The 18,517-nt window shown below is 35.5% G+C and overlaps 1 protein-coding gene across 1 annotated transcript; it reads left to right on the forward strand.

The window, feature by feature from the left end:
* The first annotated feature begins 1,678 nt into the window (after positions 1 to 1,678).
* LOC101889971 (protein hedgehog) lies at positions 1,679 to 17,336 on the forward strand. The gene is made up of 3 exons (XM_005179393.4): positions 1,679 to 2,723; positions 9,440 to 9,704; positions 15,888 to 17,336. The coding sequence occupies exons 1-3, from the start codon at positions 2,172 to 2,174 to the stop codon at positions 16,523 to 16,525; spliced, it is 1,455 nt and encodes a 484-aa protein (XP_005179450.2). The 5' UTR covers positions 1,679 to 2,171; the 3' UTR covers positions 16,526 to 17,336.
* Positions 17,337 to 18,517: the final 1,181 nt, after the last annotated feature.

Below are 18,517 nucleotides of genomic sequence, written 5' to 3' on the forward strand. Positions count from 1 at the left end.
TATATCATTTGATACTGGCAAAACATGCCTCAAATTAGGGTTTTAGACCCTAGATCTCTATGGACCAAATCCGCTATAAATGGGTTATATGATCCCACGTGTAGGTATGCCTCTTTTCCAACACTTCTTCTTGATTATCGGTATCTAGATGTTTTCAGCTACAAATTCAAACGAATCTCTATTGTAATCGCGATCTTTTTCGAATGAATTGAGATCGAGGGTTAAAATGCTGCATATGTGTAATTTCGGGCCACGTTTTTGTATAGTTCTCATATAACGGTACCTTCCGATATTCGGTATTTTGATTATTTTAGCCGCATTATTCACCGGAATTGTTTCCAATTTTGTATTTGAAGTTCGTGATGGGTACTACATGATACAGACCCTATATATATATATATATATATATATATATATATATAACCCCGTCGTATAACCCCCATATAAAGGTACCTCCATTTGTTTCGGTATTTTGATAATATTAGCGGCATTTTTGAATTACTGGAATTTTTGAATTTCGTATTTAAAGTTCGCAATCAATAATACAGCCTATGGTAGAAAATTACTTATGCAGGTCAACGTCTTCGTACAGCTCCCAAAATTTTCCAGTTTCTTCCAAATAATGGATGGCATTAAAAGTTCGGCCGACTAAACTTAGCAGCTTTTTTAACAAAATTATTCGTAATGTGATGTTTGACGTTCTCATAGGACCCAAATCCTGTTTCTTAAATATCTGTAAATATTTGAGAATATTTTTGAATTGCGTAGTTTGCCAGCAAATAAATTCCATTTAAATAAAAAATAGCATCTACAGTTATATGCTAAGGGTCTGATATTTCCTTACTGCCTAAATAATTGTTGTACAATTTGAGCGCTATAGCGTTGTTACAAATTCCAGGTCCAGCTTTAATATATTTCCCACACATTTATTTCCTATTTAGCCCCTTTTTCAAGGTTTTAGGTTATTTCCGTAGTGGAATGAAATAAAATATACGTCTTTGGCGCTCTTAAAACCAACAAACTTCCGAATATTCGAAAATACTTGGGCATCAATTTCCTCGGAGTATTTTTTGCCGACCCAAAAAACAAGCACCCGAATTCTAATTGGTAAAACATAGCTTGTTTTGGCGTAAGCGCTATGGACATAACGGTATTCATTACAACCAACCTCAAACAACTTGTAATAGCCTAATTTAGCATTGAGCAACTAAGAGGAGCATCATTAGGATTTGTGGTCTCTGTCTAACAAAAGCAATGATCACATCATCAACAGAGAGAGTTGGTAGCTATTCATTTCTAGTTGAGCAAAATGAGCACAATTCACTCTTGAGTTGGAATTTCTCTGGGTTTATCCAATGAGGGCTCAATTGATTGGAAACATTGAACAAAAATGAATGATCATCAAAATGAATGAATGCTTGAGTGGGATTGAGTGAATTTGGGTTGGGATTCACTCGAAGGCAGAGATTTGCAATGGCATGGCATTTGTGAGTGTGTGTGTGCTGTAAGGTGTTCAGTCTCAAAAGAGTGTTTTAAGCCAATAACCGACTGAAGGAATATGGTAAAAGGTAGAGAGAAGATGTGTCTGTGTGTGTGTGTGTGTGTGATTGAAGCCAAAATGTTGGGAAGATAACAGTAATAGAGCCAGCTAGCCAGCCAGCCAGCTAATACACAGACAATAAACAATAGCAGCCAACGGCAGCAGAAGCAACAGCACCACCACCACCGGTAGGATAAACACACGGCAAAAAGGCACAAAATTGTCTGTGTTGTGCGTACACCAACGGGGTTCTCGAAAGCACCCTCATACCCTAGTGTCATTTGTCAATCAATAAGCAAACGCAACGGTAGTCAGAGTCGCAGTCGTCGCCGTCGTTGTTCTGCGAGTGTTAGTGGCATAGAATAGAACTAAGAAGACATGTTAGATTAACGAAAATTAAAATTTGCAAAAAAATAAAAATTGAAATTTTATCAAAAGAAATAGTGCGATTAAATGAAAAAATACATGAAATGTATGGCCATTGAAAAATTGGAAAATAAATAATGGATTTGAAAGTTAATTAAATTTATAATCGATAAGAAAAAAATCCATTACAAAAACCCGATTGTGAAAAGTGAGTGATTTTGTCAAAAAAATATTTAAAAAAATTAAAACAAAAATATCCTCAAAAATGGAATTTGAACAGCGTGTACCCTGCATTGAAGGTACCACCGACATGTCCTGTGATAAATGTCACATTTGTGCCAATAACAACAAGAAATACCACCTGTCCTCGTGTGCAACGCCCAGTTACACCTCAAGCCAGACCAGCCATAGCGAGAGCATCAGCATGAGCGATATGGAATTTAATAAAACCTTTCATTGGTTGCCAAACGTTAATTGTGGATTAAGTTCAGCATCTTCAACGCCAGCATCCTCATCATCGTATTTTACCTTGCGTCGCATTTGCATGCTATTGCTTGTGGCCAGCCTCTTCTCGTGTGCCGCCGGTTGTGGTCCCGGTCGGGGTATTGGTGGTCCACGTCGTCGAAGAAAATTAACACCTTTGGTGTTCAAACAGCATGTGCCAAACATGTCGGAACAGACCCTGGGAGCATCGGGCGTCAGCGAGGGTGCCATACGCCGAGACTCGCCAAAATTCAAGAAATTGGAATTTAATAATAATCGTGATATCATCTTTAAGGATGAAGAGGGAACCGGTGTCGATCATGTTATGACAAGGGTAAGTTGAAACCATATTTTTTTTTGAAATTAAGAAGCAAGGTGGCCCAATCAAAAAGTTAAAATAAATTGTTTTAGAAAATTCCCTGAAAAAACTGAGTCTATTTTATGGTCCAATAATGAGATATATCTCCATTATGGATCAAAAATCATAATCTTGGACCCATTAGAAAAAAATGAAGAAGTAAAAAAATTGCAACTTATTTTTTAGCGACCTCACCTTATCTTATCTTTGATTGCTGAGATATATCCCAGGGTACTGCAAGATAAATATCACAACACTTGAACTTAATCGATTGCAGCGCCCGATAAGACTATTAGATAATATAGAAAATGCTTTTTTTATCTAAAGCCTTAGCATAATGATTGGTTGGCACATTTTCGATTCGTGAGAGGTCTGCTGTCGTATTTATTTATTCTTTCATTGAGGGGCATTAAACTTTATGGGGTTAATATTTTTTTTCATTTCATTTATTAGTAAACAATATGGGTATTTATTTGTATTTGTTTACATTCGAGTAGTTGGAAATGGGAGATAATAAAATGAAAAAATGGCATTACAGTGGTTGATGAGTGATTGAACTTGTTACGGAGCTAAGCATGGGGGGATGGAGGAAACTTGGAAATTTAAAAAAAAAAACGTTAAGAGTTTTTGAGGTTCCAAAATTTAACAAATCGAAAAAAATCTTTGCAGGGCCAAAATCTTAATTTAATTTCGAAATGTTTATAACCTCTCATGGACCATAAAAAATAATCTTCCAATTTTCATACCATGCCCTTGATCTCTAAAATACAAAAATATGCCCCTGTACGGCGCGTGGCTGGATATTGACTTACATTTAATGCAAAAATATATCCTTGAAATTATCACAAGACCCATTAATGGTGATAAACCTGTAGTAAATATTAAAAAAAAAAAAAAAAAAAAACAAAATTCTTAACTCCGAAAGACCAAAAGGACACTTTTAAAATCAAGGTTACCGAAGGGAATTTTCTCTTCTGGTAGCTCATAATTTTTTTGTCAAGGTTAAAAGTCACACGACTCGAAATTGTAGAACTGTAAAAGAAAGTAGTATTGAAATACATTCAAACGTTGCATTTAACGAATGACCTCGAATGTCTCTCTTGTAATGCCAAGGACAAGGCCATAAACAAGGATCTTAGTTTTGAGTGACAAAACGTTTTGTTTAACGTGACAATAGGAGTAGTTTTAATGGTTATGTTTTGAATTACTGTGCGATTGAAGGACAAGAACGGTCGGTCGGATGGTATCCTTTAGGAAGAAAAGTTTCAGGCATGTGAGGCAAATTAGAAAAATATTTGAAAATATTTTGTGAGAAGAGTTATGTTTTGGAATTTCCGACAAAGGATTATAAATGTGTATATTTTATATTTTACAGCATTAGAAAAGTCCAAAAGATGTATAATTGTTGCCATGAAGTTTCTCATGAACCTCTCTATTAAAGAGATCTAAATTAAAGTAGCAAATCTGGGTCTATTTCCAGTGGGTTTGAAAATATTAGATAGATGCAAACGTTTAATTAATTTTGATTTTAGGATTTAAATTTAACAGATTTTGAGGACTCATCTCTCCGTTTCCTGGGTTTATGTGAACCAAAGTCTTTTCCCGGCACATGTCCCTAACCCAGATTTTGAGAGGGTTTCCTCATGAAACCCTACTTTAATTCTTATAATTTTAAGGCTCCTTCAATTCCCCTAATCGTATTCTTCATAGCAAATCCTGGGAAAGGAGTAACATTTCTCCCAACCCATCTCGCTCATTTCACCCCCACCACCCCTGCTTCACCTCCTCTTTAATACCCCTTTTTCTTTTCCTCTTTGTTGTTCCGAATTTTACTACCTCTTAACCTTACCTTGCCAAGGAAAATTCCATCTCTCACTAATGCCTTCTAAAATCATCCAAAACATTTTGGATAACATTTAAACATGGAATTGAAAGTAATTCGATATTTATTAACAACATTTAACTTGAGTGTTGTTCGATTCAATCGTTAAAATCTAACGGGTCACAAATGCATACATTTTGAAGAATTTCAAAATCTCCCAAAAAGTTTCAAAATTCTAACCCAAAGAATTGAAACCCAAAATCAAAAAAGCATAACATTTTAGAATATGACACCAATTTTGTGGGTGATTCAAAAGGGAACGGTTGGGAGGGAGACTAATCTGAAAATATCAATTTTTTTTAATTGAAGAAGATAAGCTTTGTGAAGCTGTCAATTTTAATTTGTTGATAAATACTCATTTTTGACATCGTTTGTGTCAGTTTTGTATCAATCACATCATATATTAACGAATAAACTTGGGAATCTTGAAGGCCAGATGAGGGCGAAGGAGGAGAGCGAATAGCTGGCGTTAAGTTGGGATTTGTGTGAATTTTATGAAAGAAGCCTGAAGTAGATGTCGCGATAAGTTTGATGTCTGACTTTGTGGCTTCCCATTGTTTCTTTTGTGTTTTGTTTATTGTTTGGAGTTTATAATTAAATATTTATCAGCAAGAAGCTGAAATGTCAATTAAATGTCAAAATAAATTATTTTTGGCAAGCAAATATCCATATAGAGGAGGATACATGAGAGCAACATGTCTCAGGATTTTTTTTGTTTGGAGAAAATCGAGAGTGAAAAAAAAATTTACAAAAAAAAAAAAAAATAAATAAATAAAAAACCTGCAAAAATCTAAAAATGATTAAAGGGATTGAATATCATTTTCAAAAAATTTTCGCAAAAATGTGAAATATATTCAATCCTTTCCATCATACGAAAAAAAGAAAAATAAAAAAAATAGAAGTAAAGCTCTAACAAAAAGTATGGTCAATGTGATGTCTTCCCCTCCCCCCTATGACTCATTGGCAAAATTTCGATTTGTGAATTGTTTATGCCTCAAAAAACCAATAATGCTCCTCGAATAAAAAGCAAATTGTTTAAAATTAATTTTCCTACAGAAGCCCGTTTTTGTTTGTTTTTCTTAGCGTATAATTGAAATAGGATGAGAAAAGCAAGCAAGCACAAGAGGAAATAATCATTGATCTGATGATTCTAAACAAAAATAAACATTTCTTATTTCAAGTGAATTCAATGATGGACATCAAAGCTTCCTGATGGTCAGTAAACAAATAATGGGCAAAGAGTAGGAAAAAGAAGCTCTTTTTTAATTTTAAACAAAAAATATTTCAGATCGGGGGAGAAAGAGGAAAACAAGTCCCCGTTCCGCAATGGATTTTGTGTACATAACGAGGAATTGAGCTCTATTTGACTTGAAGATCAATTATTCAAATGATTCATAGCTAGGCCTCTCATAAAGTTTTATTTATTTGCTCTTGACCCAATGTTGCCATTATTCTTTTCCTTTAGAAAATCGAAACAAGAGATGTTGCTTTACTCCATAAAAAATAAAACAAACAAAAACGTTAATCATTTATTGGTCTTTGTGTTGAAATTAAATGCTTGTCTCAAACACCAGAAAAATGTTATGGTTTTTTCTATTTATTTTTCTTGTCATCGTTTTGCATTTAGTCAAATTCTGTGGCCATTAAATGTAAAGTTTGTGGCAAAATTGGACAAAAGCATAACAAAAATAATTTCCATCTCTCAGGTTACAAAATACCCTGCCCCAGAACGAGTAGCAAAGCACCTGCAGTTTATAGAACAATAAACTTAAATCTCAGCCGTTGCTTTGGGGTTGCTTTCGAGCCTAAATTACTAAAGTGAATACTGTCATTCAGTCAATTAATCAGTGGTTAAGAGGTAATCAGATATTTTAGATCCTTTGTTGTTTTGGACTTTAGGATAATGAGTTGCTTTAACGGAAGCGAAAACTTATGAAAACGGAAGAAATCAAGGCACCTTTTTGGTATTAATTTCCAAAAACAAAAGAGAGAAGAAAAAACGAAACAAAAACGAAAATCAGGTTAATTGTAAACTTCTGCTCCCTTTCACCCTTAGCCTTCTCAAAAAAAAAAAAAAATAAAAAAAGAGAGAAGGCCTCACAAAACTGCTGTAATGAATTTGTGTTAAGCTCTTTACATGTCATCATTGGTGACCCTTGAGTTTATGACTATGAAAACACTTAAGGGGGTGATGATAAACTTCTCCCTTTTCACCTCGCTCCCCTCCCTCTGTCCTCCTCCTCCACCCATAACCATTAATATTTCTCAATTTCTCCATAATCGAAACCAGAGAGGTTTTCAAAACAAAACACGATCGTTTTATGTTTTTTAACACCCTTCAACCCCTCTCTCGCACTTGAAGTCCTTTTTTCGCTCTCTCTCTCTCTCACCAAACTATGTGTGTGGCATTTTGTGGTGGTATGTCATTTATGTTAATGGCACGGGCACAAGTACCTGTGATTTCCTGTATTACCCTTGATTGTCATCATCATCATCCATACAGATACATACACACATGCGCAGTAAAACCAACTTTAATAAGTTTTTTTTTTAATGATATTAAATTGAACAGCAACAACATCAATTTAACTTGCCTGATCTCCTCTGTAGACGTACATGAAAATTGAAGTTGACTATTTTTAGACTACATAGTTGCATAGATTCTCATATGGCCAAGTTAATGATGATGACCATAATGGCAACATGTTTGGTATTACATTGTTTTGTTGTTGTTGTTTGGGGGGTTTTAATAGTGGCAAACATAAAAATCTTAATAGGTTTTTTTTTTTGTTTTTAAAGACGAAGGGGTTTGCATGTTCTGAGCATTAGGCCATGGGAGGAGTAGAGAGAGAGAGAGAGAGAGAGGAGCATCATCATTACTGGGATCTGTAGCAAAAGGAGAGTAGTATAGTAGTCAGGTGAAAGAAAAAAAAAACTCTTTGTAGCCATTTATAACCTCTCAAGTAGAATGTTAAATATACAGGGTGAGATGAAAAAACCGCAACCAACTTCAGACTGCTGCCATTTCTAAGCCACTCGTCCGACAGCTTCTAAAATTATTCCAGTGACAGCTTATAATATTGTTTACAAGCGTTCAAAAGCATTTTGGTGAGAATTTTCCAAAGAAAAAGTTATTCGTGATGGAATTCAAGCGTGGTAGTGGGATTTCTTTATATTTGGCTGGAAAACCACAAGCTCATTACCGTGATACCGTTAAGGAAGTGGACATTCCTATTATCATCGTGAAAATATTCTGAAAGGAGTATGAAAGCTTTGGGCACGCAAACAGTTTGGTCGCTGACCTTGGACATTCCAACAGGACTCAGCATCATCGAACTCACCCAAGAATGGTTACAAAATTAGGTTCCTCGCTTTATTTCCAGAGCTCAATGGCCACCAAAATCTCCGGATACCAGCCTGTTGGCATATTGTGTCTGAAGTATTTTGGAAATCAAGGTAGGCACTAAAAAATACCAAAGTGTCGATCACCCCCAAGCAAGAGCTTAGTCGGGAATGGGTCAAAATACAGCAAAGCAACATTCGGGCAGCGTGTGACGGTTTCATTGGTCGTTTGAAGGCCATAATTCTTGCCAAAGGTGACCAATTCGAATAAATCTAAACTTATTCTAAAATGTTATGCTATTTCCGACATTTATGGCGTTTGATATTGTTGCAATATTTTCTATCTCACGCTATAGAAACAAATGTAGTTGCTAGAGGCCATTCTTGGAGGAAAGTTTTTCTCTCACGTATTCTGAACTTTGTTCAAAAATAATTCAAATTTATTTAGAATTATTTTAAAATGTTGTTGTTTCCAAATAGCCAAGACTCAAAAGAAAATCATTTTATATCGAACTATTTCAGAACATTTTTGCTACATCAAAACAGTCTTAATTTCTATCTATTTTAAATCAGATTTCTTCAAGTTATACCTTAATTTTCTCTGGCACTCGAAAAAGAATTTCCTGGAAAATATTTTGCATTTCAACCACAACAAAATCAATTATTAACGGCCTTGGTGTCTAAAAATTGCCATTGAGGTCATTCGCTATTTTTAAAAGACCAGATTCTTCCCTGTGTGTACAAACAAGCATCCTTGTTGTCCATCCCCGTGAACCCTTACATGGTGAGATGGCGTAAAAATCAATTTGCCAAAGTAGCATTGATAAGACACCGACACAAAAACACAAACACACACGTACATGTACTTAAATACATTTATAGCCAGTTGGGAAATGGTTCATGTGGTTTTAAATCTATTTTTATGCTTTGTGGTATTTTTTTCCTTCTTCTTCGGCTTCTTCATATTTTTATAACATAGAGCAACGAATTTGTCACACACAGCCTAGTGACTTTTGTCAATGGGTGTTTGTTTGTTGTGAAATAGTTAAATTGTTATTTGATAGGCGTAAAAAAGCAGGCTTATTGTTTTTTATTTTATTTTTTTTTTTTTGATTTCTTTTTGATTGGGTAACAAAACTATAGAAATATTCAAAAATAAAATAAAAATATGTAGAATGTAGTGTTTGTGTTCTAAGTCTTTTGTTTTTGAGAGGGTTTTTTTCTAAAAATATCTGCCGATAAGATAAAATTAAGTAGGAAGGTTTATTCGATATGAAAGGGCTTGTTTTCCGAATGTGGTTAACTTTTAAGGAATTTTTCTTTCTTAAGGTAAAAAGTTTATTTTAAATTTTTAAGAACTTTCTTTAAAAGACTTAAGACATAAGTACCAAGTTTGTGTCTTAAGTCTTTTGTTTTTTTTTTTAATTTTCCTTAGATAATTTTAATATTATTATTTTTTCATTTTCAGCGCTGCAAAGAAAAGCTGAACACCCTGGCCATCTCGGTAATGAATCAATGGCCTGGAGTACGTCTACGTGTCACCGAGAGTTGGGAAGAGGAGAAATATTTACCTGATGTCAATTCGCTGCACTATGAAGGAAGGGCCGTGGATATAACAACCTCAGATCGTGATCGCAGTAAATACGGCATGTTGGCCCGTTTGGCTGTGGAGGCCGGTTTCGATTGGGTCTACTATGAGACAAGGGCCCATATACATTGCTCCGTTAAATCTGGTAAGTTTCAACACAAACACATACAATTTTACACAAACAACCCTTGAAGAATATCTTCGTTCCTGAAAGTGTTAATAAAAGAGCGTCAAATTTAGCACCATTTGCTTCTTTCTCTTTCTTTGCCCTGGTCACTTTGTGGTCACATAATCGGTGTTAATTTGCCTGTTCTTTACATGAATTGACACTTATAAAGCGATTATTTTGCATAATTTAACATCAATTTTCACAAGTTGTGATTCTGGGTATTTAGACACCCTGGCAGATTCCAAGTAGCCCCCGATCGTAGCCGGCCGATGGTCTTAGGCCATAAGCGGTAAATACGATTTACGTGTTTGCTTCATGCAAATCAAATTCAATTAGAAATGCTTAGATAGTTTTTCAACATGCTGCCTGCCGGCCAACCATTCAGCAATGGTTTCAAATCACCCAACATCATTGGGCCAGATGAATGCTGTCTTGCCAAGTGACACAAGAAAACACACTTTTCTTTGGGTTTCTTTATTCGTTTTCGTCTTTTTATATGAAACACTGAAATATCATAGCAATATCTTGTGTTTTGACATATTTAGCTTTGGGCCTGTCAAATCAAGCGACACCCAAAGAGTTTCTCATGGCAGGGCAAAACTTGAAACCTCTCAACTTGGCCAAGGAAGACGACACAAATTCCACAGACGAAGAAGAAGACGAAGAAGTAAAGAAGAAGTCTGAAAATAACCCATGAAGAGTTGAACAGAACTACAGCATCCATGGTAGCTATGGCAGGCACTTAAGCTTGTAGCTTAAAATGCGCTTTCATAGGCATTCATGTAATACACGATGTGGCTCCTGATGACTTTTACTTGGTCGGCAAGTTAACCTAAGGTTTCATGTTGTTTTTGTTGCTTTTTTTCTCTTGTTCTTCTTCTTCTTTTTATTCCCATTATTGTGGTTGTTGTTAACAAACCACAAAACCGGAATACTTTTTTTTTAAAGAAACAAAACACAACAACGTATAAAATCCCAGCTTAAGTATCGGCATCATATCTTTGTTATTGGGGGCCTTTTTGTTGCTGGGTACCGTCTATTCTTCTTCTTCTTCTCCTTCCTCTTCTCCTGGGGGTTTCTTCCTCTTCTTGGGTTCGATAGGCCGGCAAATACATGATAAAAGAAACAACCATTTTATCCAACATGCTTCATTAACAATGTGTTTAAAAATACCTGTTTTTTGTTGTTGTTCACAACAAAAACAATAACAACAACCACAATAATGGTAACATCTGAAGATATATTGACTACAAATATAAGAACAACAACAACAACAAACCAAGCCAGCCATCCAGCAACCAACCAGCCATCATCATCATCATTATTATTACCATTAACCATTTGCCAGCATCTTCTTTTGTGAAGAAAGAAAAAAAAGGCCAAAATTTAAACTGGCTTAAAGAAGAAAGAGCAGCAGCAGAAAGAGAAGCAACTAGCCCATTGGAAATTAATTTTAAAGCCTGTTTTAACAACCATACAACCAGCCCAGTCAGCCATACACCTCTTGATCTTGTTGCTGATCACATGCCAAATACTACAAAAAAAAAATAAGAAAACACAACAAACGACTAACCACCAATTGCACCCGCCAAATACAACAAAACGAACGAAGGTAGAAATAGCTCCAAGTTCGTGAGATCCCTGAGATTGTTGTTTTGCAAAATCTCACGACATCCTTCTCACAGTACAAACTTGTCCATACAACTTGTATGTAAACTGTTAAAGGCAGACAGACAGAAAGACAGACAGAGGGGTATACAGATGGGTCGACAGACACCATTGTAGCGATGCCTTGGGAAGTTAGGGTTTTGGGAGTCAGGGTAATTTATGTGGATATACACTGGGAAAATTGAAAAAAAAATATTTCCTAAAATCCCGAGTAAAAGAAAAGCAAGAGATTTTGAAGGGTTATACGAGGTGTTTTATGCTTAAGAGCTTTTAATTGTTATGCAAATCCTTTATAAAGAGTCCAATGCAGAACTGGGCATAATCATATAAAGAGGTTATTTAAGAGAAAATAAAAATTGTATTTTTCATTATATTTTGCATTTTTTAAAACTTATTTGACACGAATGTTGTCCTAAATAATTATTGAAACTATTTTTTAAAAGAATTAATTGAATAATACATGGACATTGATTGGTTGGTTGTTTTACAAAAACTAAGAGAAATTGATCTTTTAGATCTTTTAATATAGATTTTTTTTTTACAAAGGAGAAATTTCATCTAGGTATGGGAGAGCCCTGGGAGATCTACCTTTCAATTAAAGGTATTTTAAACATAGATCAAATCTTAGACAAATCTTCTGTACAAATTTGCCTTTAATACATAGACGAGCTAAAAGAAACCTCATCTTCCCCAAGATACAAGGTGAGATAAAAAACTGCAACAAAGTCAAACGCCAAAATTTTTACATTTTGAGGTGATCGCAAATTTTCCAAAATACTCCAAACACAATAGTCTAACGAATTGCTATTCGGAGATTTTGGTGGCCTTGTGCGCTGGCAATGAAGCGAGGAACCTCATTTTGAAACCATTCTTGGGTGGCGCGTGCTGAGTGCGATGGTGCTGAGTCCTGTTGGAATGTCCAAGGTCTGGGGCCAAATTTTTTGCGTGCCCAAGGCTTTTCAACCTCCAGAATATTTTCGCGATAATATTCGAAATTTATTCTGATGCCACCATCGGCTGTTATGGCGGCCCACACCATCACCGTGGCCGGCGCTTGAGTTCTGATGGCCAACCGAAGGTGTACATTTTCAGCTTACCTCTTTGGCAAATAAACAAGATCTTTTCTACAAACTGCTAGCTCTTTTGAATCTATTTTCTTTCAGTTGTGGTGTAAGTTCTTGCACTTTTTGAAATTTTAATGGCTTTACCCCGAGCTTATTTTTCAATATTTGCCGAATGGTATATTGCGATATGTTCAGCTCACGAGCCATTTTTCGGCCACTGCGAGGCGGGTTTCGATCAAGTCGCTTCTTTACATTTCGAATCATTTCCGCTGATGTTGCTGTTTTAACTGCCGATACACAAAAGATTTATTCACATTTAAATGCTTAAGTGCTCTAACGATAATCACTTGTGGTTTTCCAGTCAAATAAAAAGAAATCGCACTATCACGCTTGAATTCCATCTCGAATAACCTTTTTTCTGGAAAATTCTCACCAAAATACTTTTGTACGCTTGTAAACAATATAATCAGCTGTCACTGGCATAATTTTAACTGCTGTCGGACGAGTGGCTTAGAAATGACAGCAGTCTGAAGTTGGTTGCAGTTTTTTTCATCACGCCCTGTATGTGCATAGAAAATGTTCAGATCTTCTATACAAGTTCTTCTTTGAAAGAAAACCTTCTAATGTTCTCAGTGGGTCTAGACCCTATGATTACTCTCTCAAAATCTGTGAAATTATTTCCCCACCAAAAAAAAAAAAAAAAAAAAAAAAAAAAAAAAAACATAGTCCGAAATCCCCAGTTAGCCTTTCATTCATTTCCATTTTCTATATTTCTTCTTTTCGAGGAATAATATTTCAAAGGCCGCAGCAAATTAGAAAAATAAAACAAACAAATATTTTTTTTATGATCCCTTTTCGGCTCACACTTCACAACGGCATTATGACAAATGACAAAACCCATTTCCCATTACACAAAATATTGTGACACTTAACCGATATCACTTGACACTTGCTTGAAATATTGATCCTTTTGGGCAACAAAAAAGGATCCCAGGGCACAATTTAACCTAAAAAATTTTGTTTATGTCCATTGTTGCATCTCTTTGATGTAATGTCCAAAGCCGCCACCAATAGCCTACAATTATGTCACATCAATACCTACTGAATATGTGTGGTCCTTGAATGACATTTGACCCTTTTGTGTCTGTGTGTACATATATGAGGTTGGGTAGTCCTGTTTACATTCTTATCATTGCTGAGGTTGGCGTTTAGGTTTTTTTGTTTCGTGTCTTTTTTTCACTCATCCAAAAACTGGAATTTTGGTGAATCTATGCCACGGCTTATGGAAGCCTATATGTGGCCATAAAATATCTCATTGGCGCGGAGTTTGAATGGCTGTCATTGGCTGTTTAACTGGTTTGGGTGTTTTTAGTAATATTTTATTAATTTGGTGGTCAATGTAAGATGAAATTACCCCCTCTCCTTCCACCTTCATCTTTAATGGTTTATTAATTTATGATCTACTCAATACTGCTTCCATGGAATCTGGCATACAAATTTCAGGCCATCACATATTTTACAGCAATCTGGTGAATTGTAATGTGACAGCATTTGTTGGTGTTGTGTGTAAAATTTTGGACGACCCATTAGGCCAGTAGGCCATGTGGTTAATATATTTAATAAAAGATAATCTATCTGTCTACTTGTGGTGGGAAATTGTTTGTTGAGAGGCGTTGTTGGTTTTGATTTGAATGGTAACGCCAAAAATGGTAATCCAATACTAGAAAATTACCTTACCATTTTGCTTTTTTAAGAAAATTTATGAACATCTTAAAAAAATGGTGCAATAACATGGGTGGCCTGCAAACAAAAACCAATTATTTGGCTGATCATTTGTGTTTTCTCGACCATATCAAGATGCCATGTCAGAATGTTAAAAATATTTTGATTTATAACAAGGATAAGAAAACACCCCGCCCCGAAAAAAATAAAAAATAAATTGCAAAACCCACAGAATCTCATTTTCTCATTTTCCATACAAGGTATTACTATTGGCTTAAAACTCTCGTCTTGTTTTTCGTCGGGCAGGTAATCGAATGCACTCATCCAACATGGCTGGTTCGATGGCTGGATTACAATTGCAGCATTCCCATGGCCATGTGTTCGGGGGGTAATGAATATTACGTTAATCTGTTTTGTTTTTGGCTCGAGTTCACAAATGAATGGGCAAAGCCGAGATCCTTAATCTCTTGAGAAAACAAGATCAGTTTACCAAAAGAGGGATGCCGCAACACAAAAAAAAATGGTTACACACACGATCAAAAAAAAAAAAAAAAAAAAAAAAACAGAAAAAAAAAACAGAAACTGAAACTGATATCGATATGCCATTTGTTAGATGGGTTTAGGACATGAGGGAAAGATAATCGACACCCTAAATGTTATCTTTATTTTCCTTCTTCCTTGTTGTTGTTCACGATCCGGCTCAGTTTTAAGCTAGATAGCTAACAAAAGAGAAGACCACAAAGAGGCTAAGATATTGCAATTTTTGCAACAACTGTTAAAGGCTTTTTGACTCTCATAATAGGATTGCAAAAAAGGATATTATTAATGCCAAATTAGATTAGCAGGCCCAGCCCTTGCTGGATTAGTAGAGCAAGCGTGCCGTGTTAGGAGATTATTTTTTGGCTCGTTAAATCCTGAGGCTTAGCTTTAGGGCTGAGGCTTACAGTTTACACTGCGACTTGACTTGGTTGAGTCAAAGAGCCACAAACTAAAGTCAAAGCTGCAGGTGGGAAGGAGGAAAATAAAAAGTATAGAGGAGAACAGAGGTTACTTCACTATATAAAAGATACATACACCTTCCGCAGATTTAGGCCAGGCAAATGCAGCCCCCGTGCCTTCATTGAGCGTAATTCTCTCGACACACAATTAGAGCCATTGAAGAACAGTTTTCTGCAGGGCTGAACAACTCCCTAAATTCCATCTATGAAGAGGTCTTCTCTAGTGTTGGCATTCAATAGATGGGTGTACCTCTAAAAGACAACACATTATAGAATGAAAGGAGTAGAATTCTCTCTTCCTGGGGCCTTAAAATTAGATTAGCAGGTCCGTGCCGTGCCTTCATTGAGCGTAATTCTCTCGACACACAATTAGAACCATTGAAGAAGGGTTTTCTGCAGGGCTGAATAACTCCCTAAATTCCTTCTATGAAGAGGTCTTCTCTAGTGTTGGCATTCAATAGATGGGTGTACCTCTAAAAGACAACACTTTATAGAATGAAAAGAGTAGAATTCTCCCTTCCTGGACCCTTAAAATGGGGTTTATTTGATTTTCTCTCTTCAAGAGAGAGAGAGAGAGAGAGCTTGTGCCAATATTTTCTCTGTGCTCCATAATTAACACTTTCTACAAATTAACATTTTTAAATTTAAAAAAAAAACTATTTCTCTTGAATTGCAATGCTTATGAAATTGTTGTCTTTCCATTACAGATTCCTCTCACACCCCGCATGACAGTGGTTGCTTCACCAAAGACAGTACCGCCCTGACAGCTTCGGGAGAACGCAAAACCATGACCGATTTACGCATTGGAGATCGTGTTTTGAGCATCAACGAACAAGGCGAACCAATATATAGTGAAATTATACTCTTTATGGATCGCAGTCTGGAAGAATCCCAAGAATTTGTGCAAATGACCACAGAGGGAGGCGCTGTGCTCACAGTGACCCCAGCCCATTTGATAATGATATGGAATCGTGAAAAGTCCTTAACGGAATATGTTTTTGCCGATCGTGTCGAGGAGGGCGATCAAGTGTTTGTACACGATGAGTCGGGTGTTCTGAGGCCACAGCGAGTTGTTGATTTGCGTGCGGTATTGAAAACAGGCTTTGTGGCTCCTCTCACAAAAGAGGGAACAATTGTGGTCAACTCTGTGGCTGCCTCCTGTTATGCTGTGGTAAATAGCCAATCATTGGCCCATTGGACTTATGCTCCCATGCGTTTGTGGGCAATGCTAAAATCTTATATACCCTCAACGAGTACTGCTCAAATGCAAAATGGCGTCCATTGGTATGGCAGGACCTTGTATGGCATTAAAAATTATTTGGTACCCAAGTCATGGAGGCATTGATAGGAGCCAAATGAATTTTTTTCAACGAAAAAAAAAACGCCTTTCTAGTTAGCTGTCCAATTTTTGGTGGTTGCCTATTATTAAAAAAAATTAAAAAACGAAAAACAAAAAACCTAGGCTATAAGTAGGAAAAACAATTAAATGGAATTTTTACTACCTGATTACTACAGAAACAAATCAAAATGCGCATGCGCTTAGTATTCTTTTGAAAAAAAAAAATAAATAATACAAAAAACCATAAAACAGGATTTGAGTTGACTTCATGTCCTTGATGAAAACAGAAACCCTTCAAAATCCCACAACAAAAAATTGTAAATTATTTAAAAAATCATTGAAAATAAAACACTATTTTATTTAAAACTCACAGAACATTAAGCAAATATTTGAGTGATAATAACCAATCAAAAAATGAACGAAAACAAACAAAAATAATGTGTAAATATGTATGTACAATAGCCAGCAAATATTAGTGTATCTAAATTAAAATATTGAGATAAAATGAAAAAAAATATTTAAGTCAAAGAAATAAAAACATTTTAGGTGTGTATAAAGTAATAACAATAATTTAAAACAATAAACGCTTGCGTGTATAATTATTAATGTGTATGTTCGAAAAACAAATTGTATATAATTATCGTTTCTACTTCTTTTTTGTAACGAATTCTCTATTCTACTTAATCTATTTTCTCCCTAAAAAAATATTATTTATATAATTTATTATTTTGCAAATGTTTAATCAATTGTATCGATTTTGTTTTTTATTGAATCAGTTAATTAAAACAATAATAACAATATTTTATACATAAAACACACACACACAAACAAATACTAATTTAATGAAAAATAAAATTCGAAAAATCCAAAAAATCAAAATTGTTGGTCTTTTTATTTTAAAATAAGTTCTGGAGAATGTCCTAGGAAATCCAACCTATTATGAAAGGGGCGGAAGGTTGAAATTAGACGACACGTGTATCGGTGATTGAAAGTTTACATAGCAAAATAACCTCATTTTTTAAAAAATTCCGGATTAAGAATTTTCGGAATCTGTGCACATTTTAGCATGAAAAGAGCAAAATTCTCCCTTCCTGGGGCCCAAAATAGCATTTATTGATTTAAATATTTAATTTTAATTTACTAGTGTTGAAATGCGTTAATATAGTTTTAATAGGTACGATAGCGAATTGCCTTCGATGTTGAATTCTATAAGGATGCGCAAAAGTAAACCTGCGATGTTTATACCCAACAACACTATGTGTTGGGGGTATTATAAATTTATTTGGGCCAACAATTATGTACCACCTCGAAATATTGGTCCGCAAAATAGGAAACTATATATGGATCTACCTATCTCGCCGAGCTAAGTCGATCTAGCTGTGTATGTCCGTCCGTCCGTGAAGATAAGCACGAATTATAATGAGAGAACTTCGAGACTGGGTCTATCGTTGTTCGGCTTACAGGTGTTCGGGTCGTGTACGTGGAATGGAGGATCGGGAACATGGCGATCGCAGGTTGGTTAGTTGGGTTATGCTACAGTGTTTTTTGTCAGAAGGTCCTTGAAAAAATATTCTTAAAAATCCACTGTTTCTATATAGCCGTGAGTCTTTTTTATACCCTCCACCATACATATTATTGAGGGTATATGAAGTTCGTCATTTCGTTTGTAACTCATCGTAATAAAAATTTTAGACCTCACAAAGTATATTTACTCTTGATCAGCGTAAAAGTCTTAGACTATTAAATCCTGTCCGTCCCTCCGACTGTTGTAATCATGCTAGAGTCAAACGAATAGAGATAGGAAGGTAAAAGTTTGAATAGATCGGTCTTTTGTGTGAAGACGGGTCAAGTTCGAAGATGGGCTATGTTGGTCCACGATATCGTATAACCCCATATAACGATACCTCCCGATATTCGCTATTTTGGTTGTTTTAGCCGCATTTTCACTGGAATTGTTTCAAATTTCATATTTAAAGTTTGAAGCTCGTAATGAGTACT

The sequence above is a fragment of the Musca domestica genome, unplaced genomic scaffold (genome assembly GCF_030504385.1).
Source record: "Musca domestica strain aabys unplaced genomic scaffold, Musca_domestica.polishedcontigs.V.1.1 1, whole genome shotgun sequence".
NCBI lineage: Eukaryota > Metazoa > Arthropoda > Insecta > Diptera > Muscidae > Musca > Musca domestica.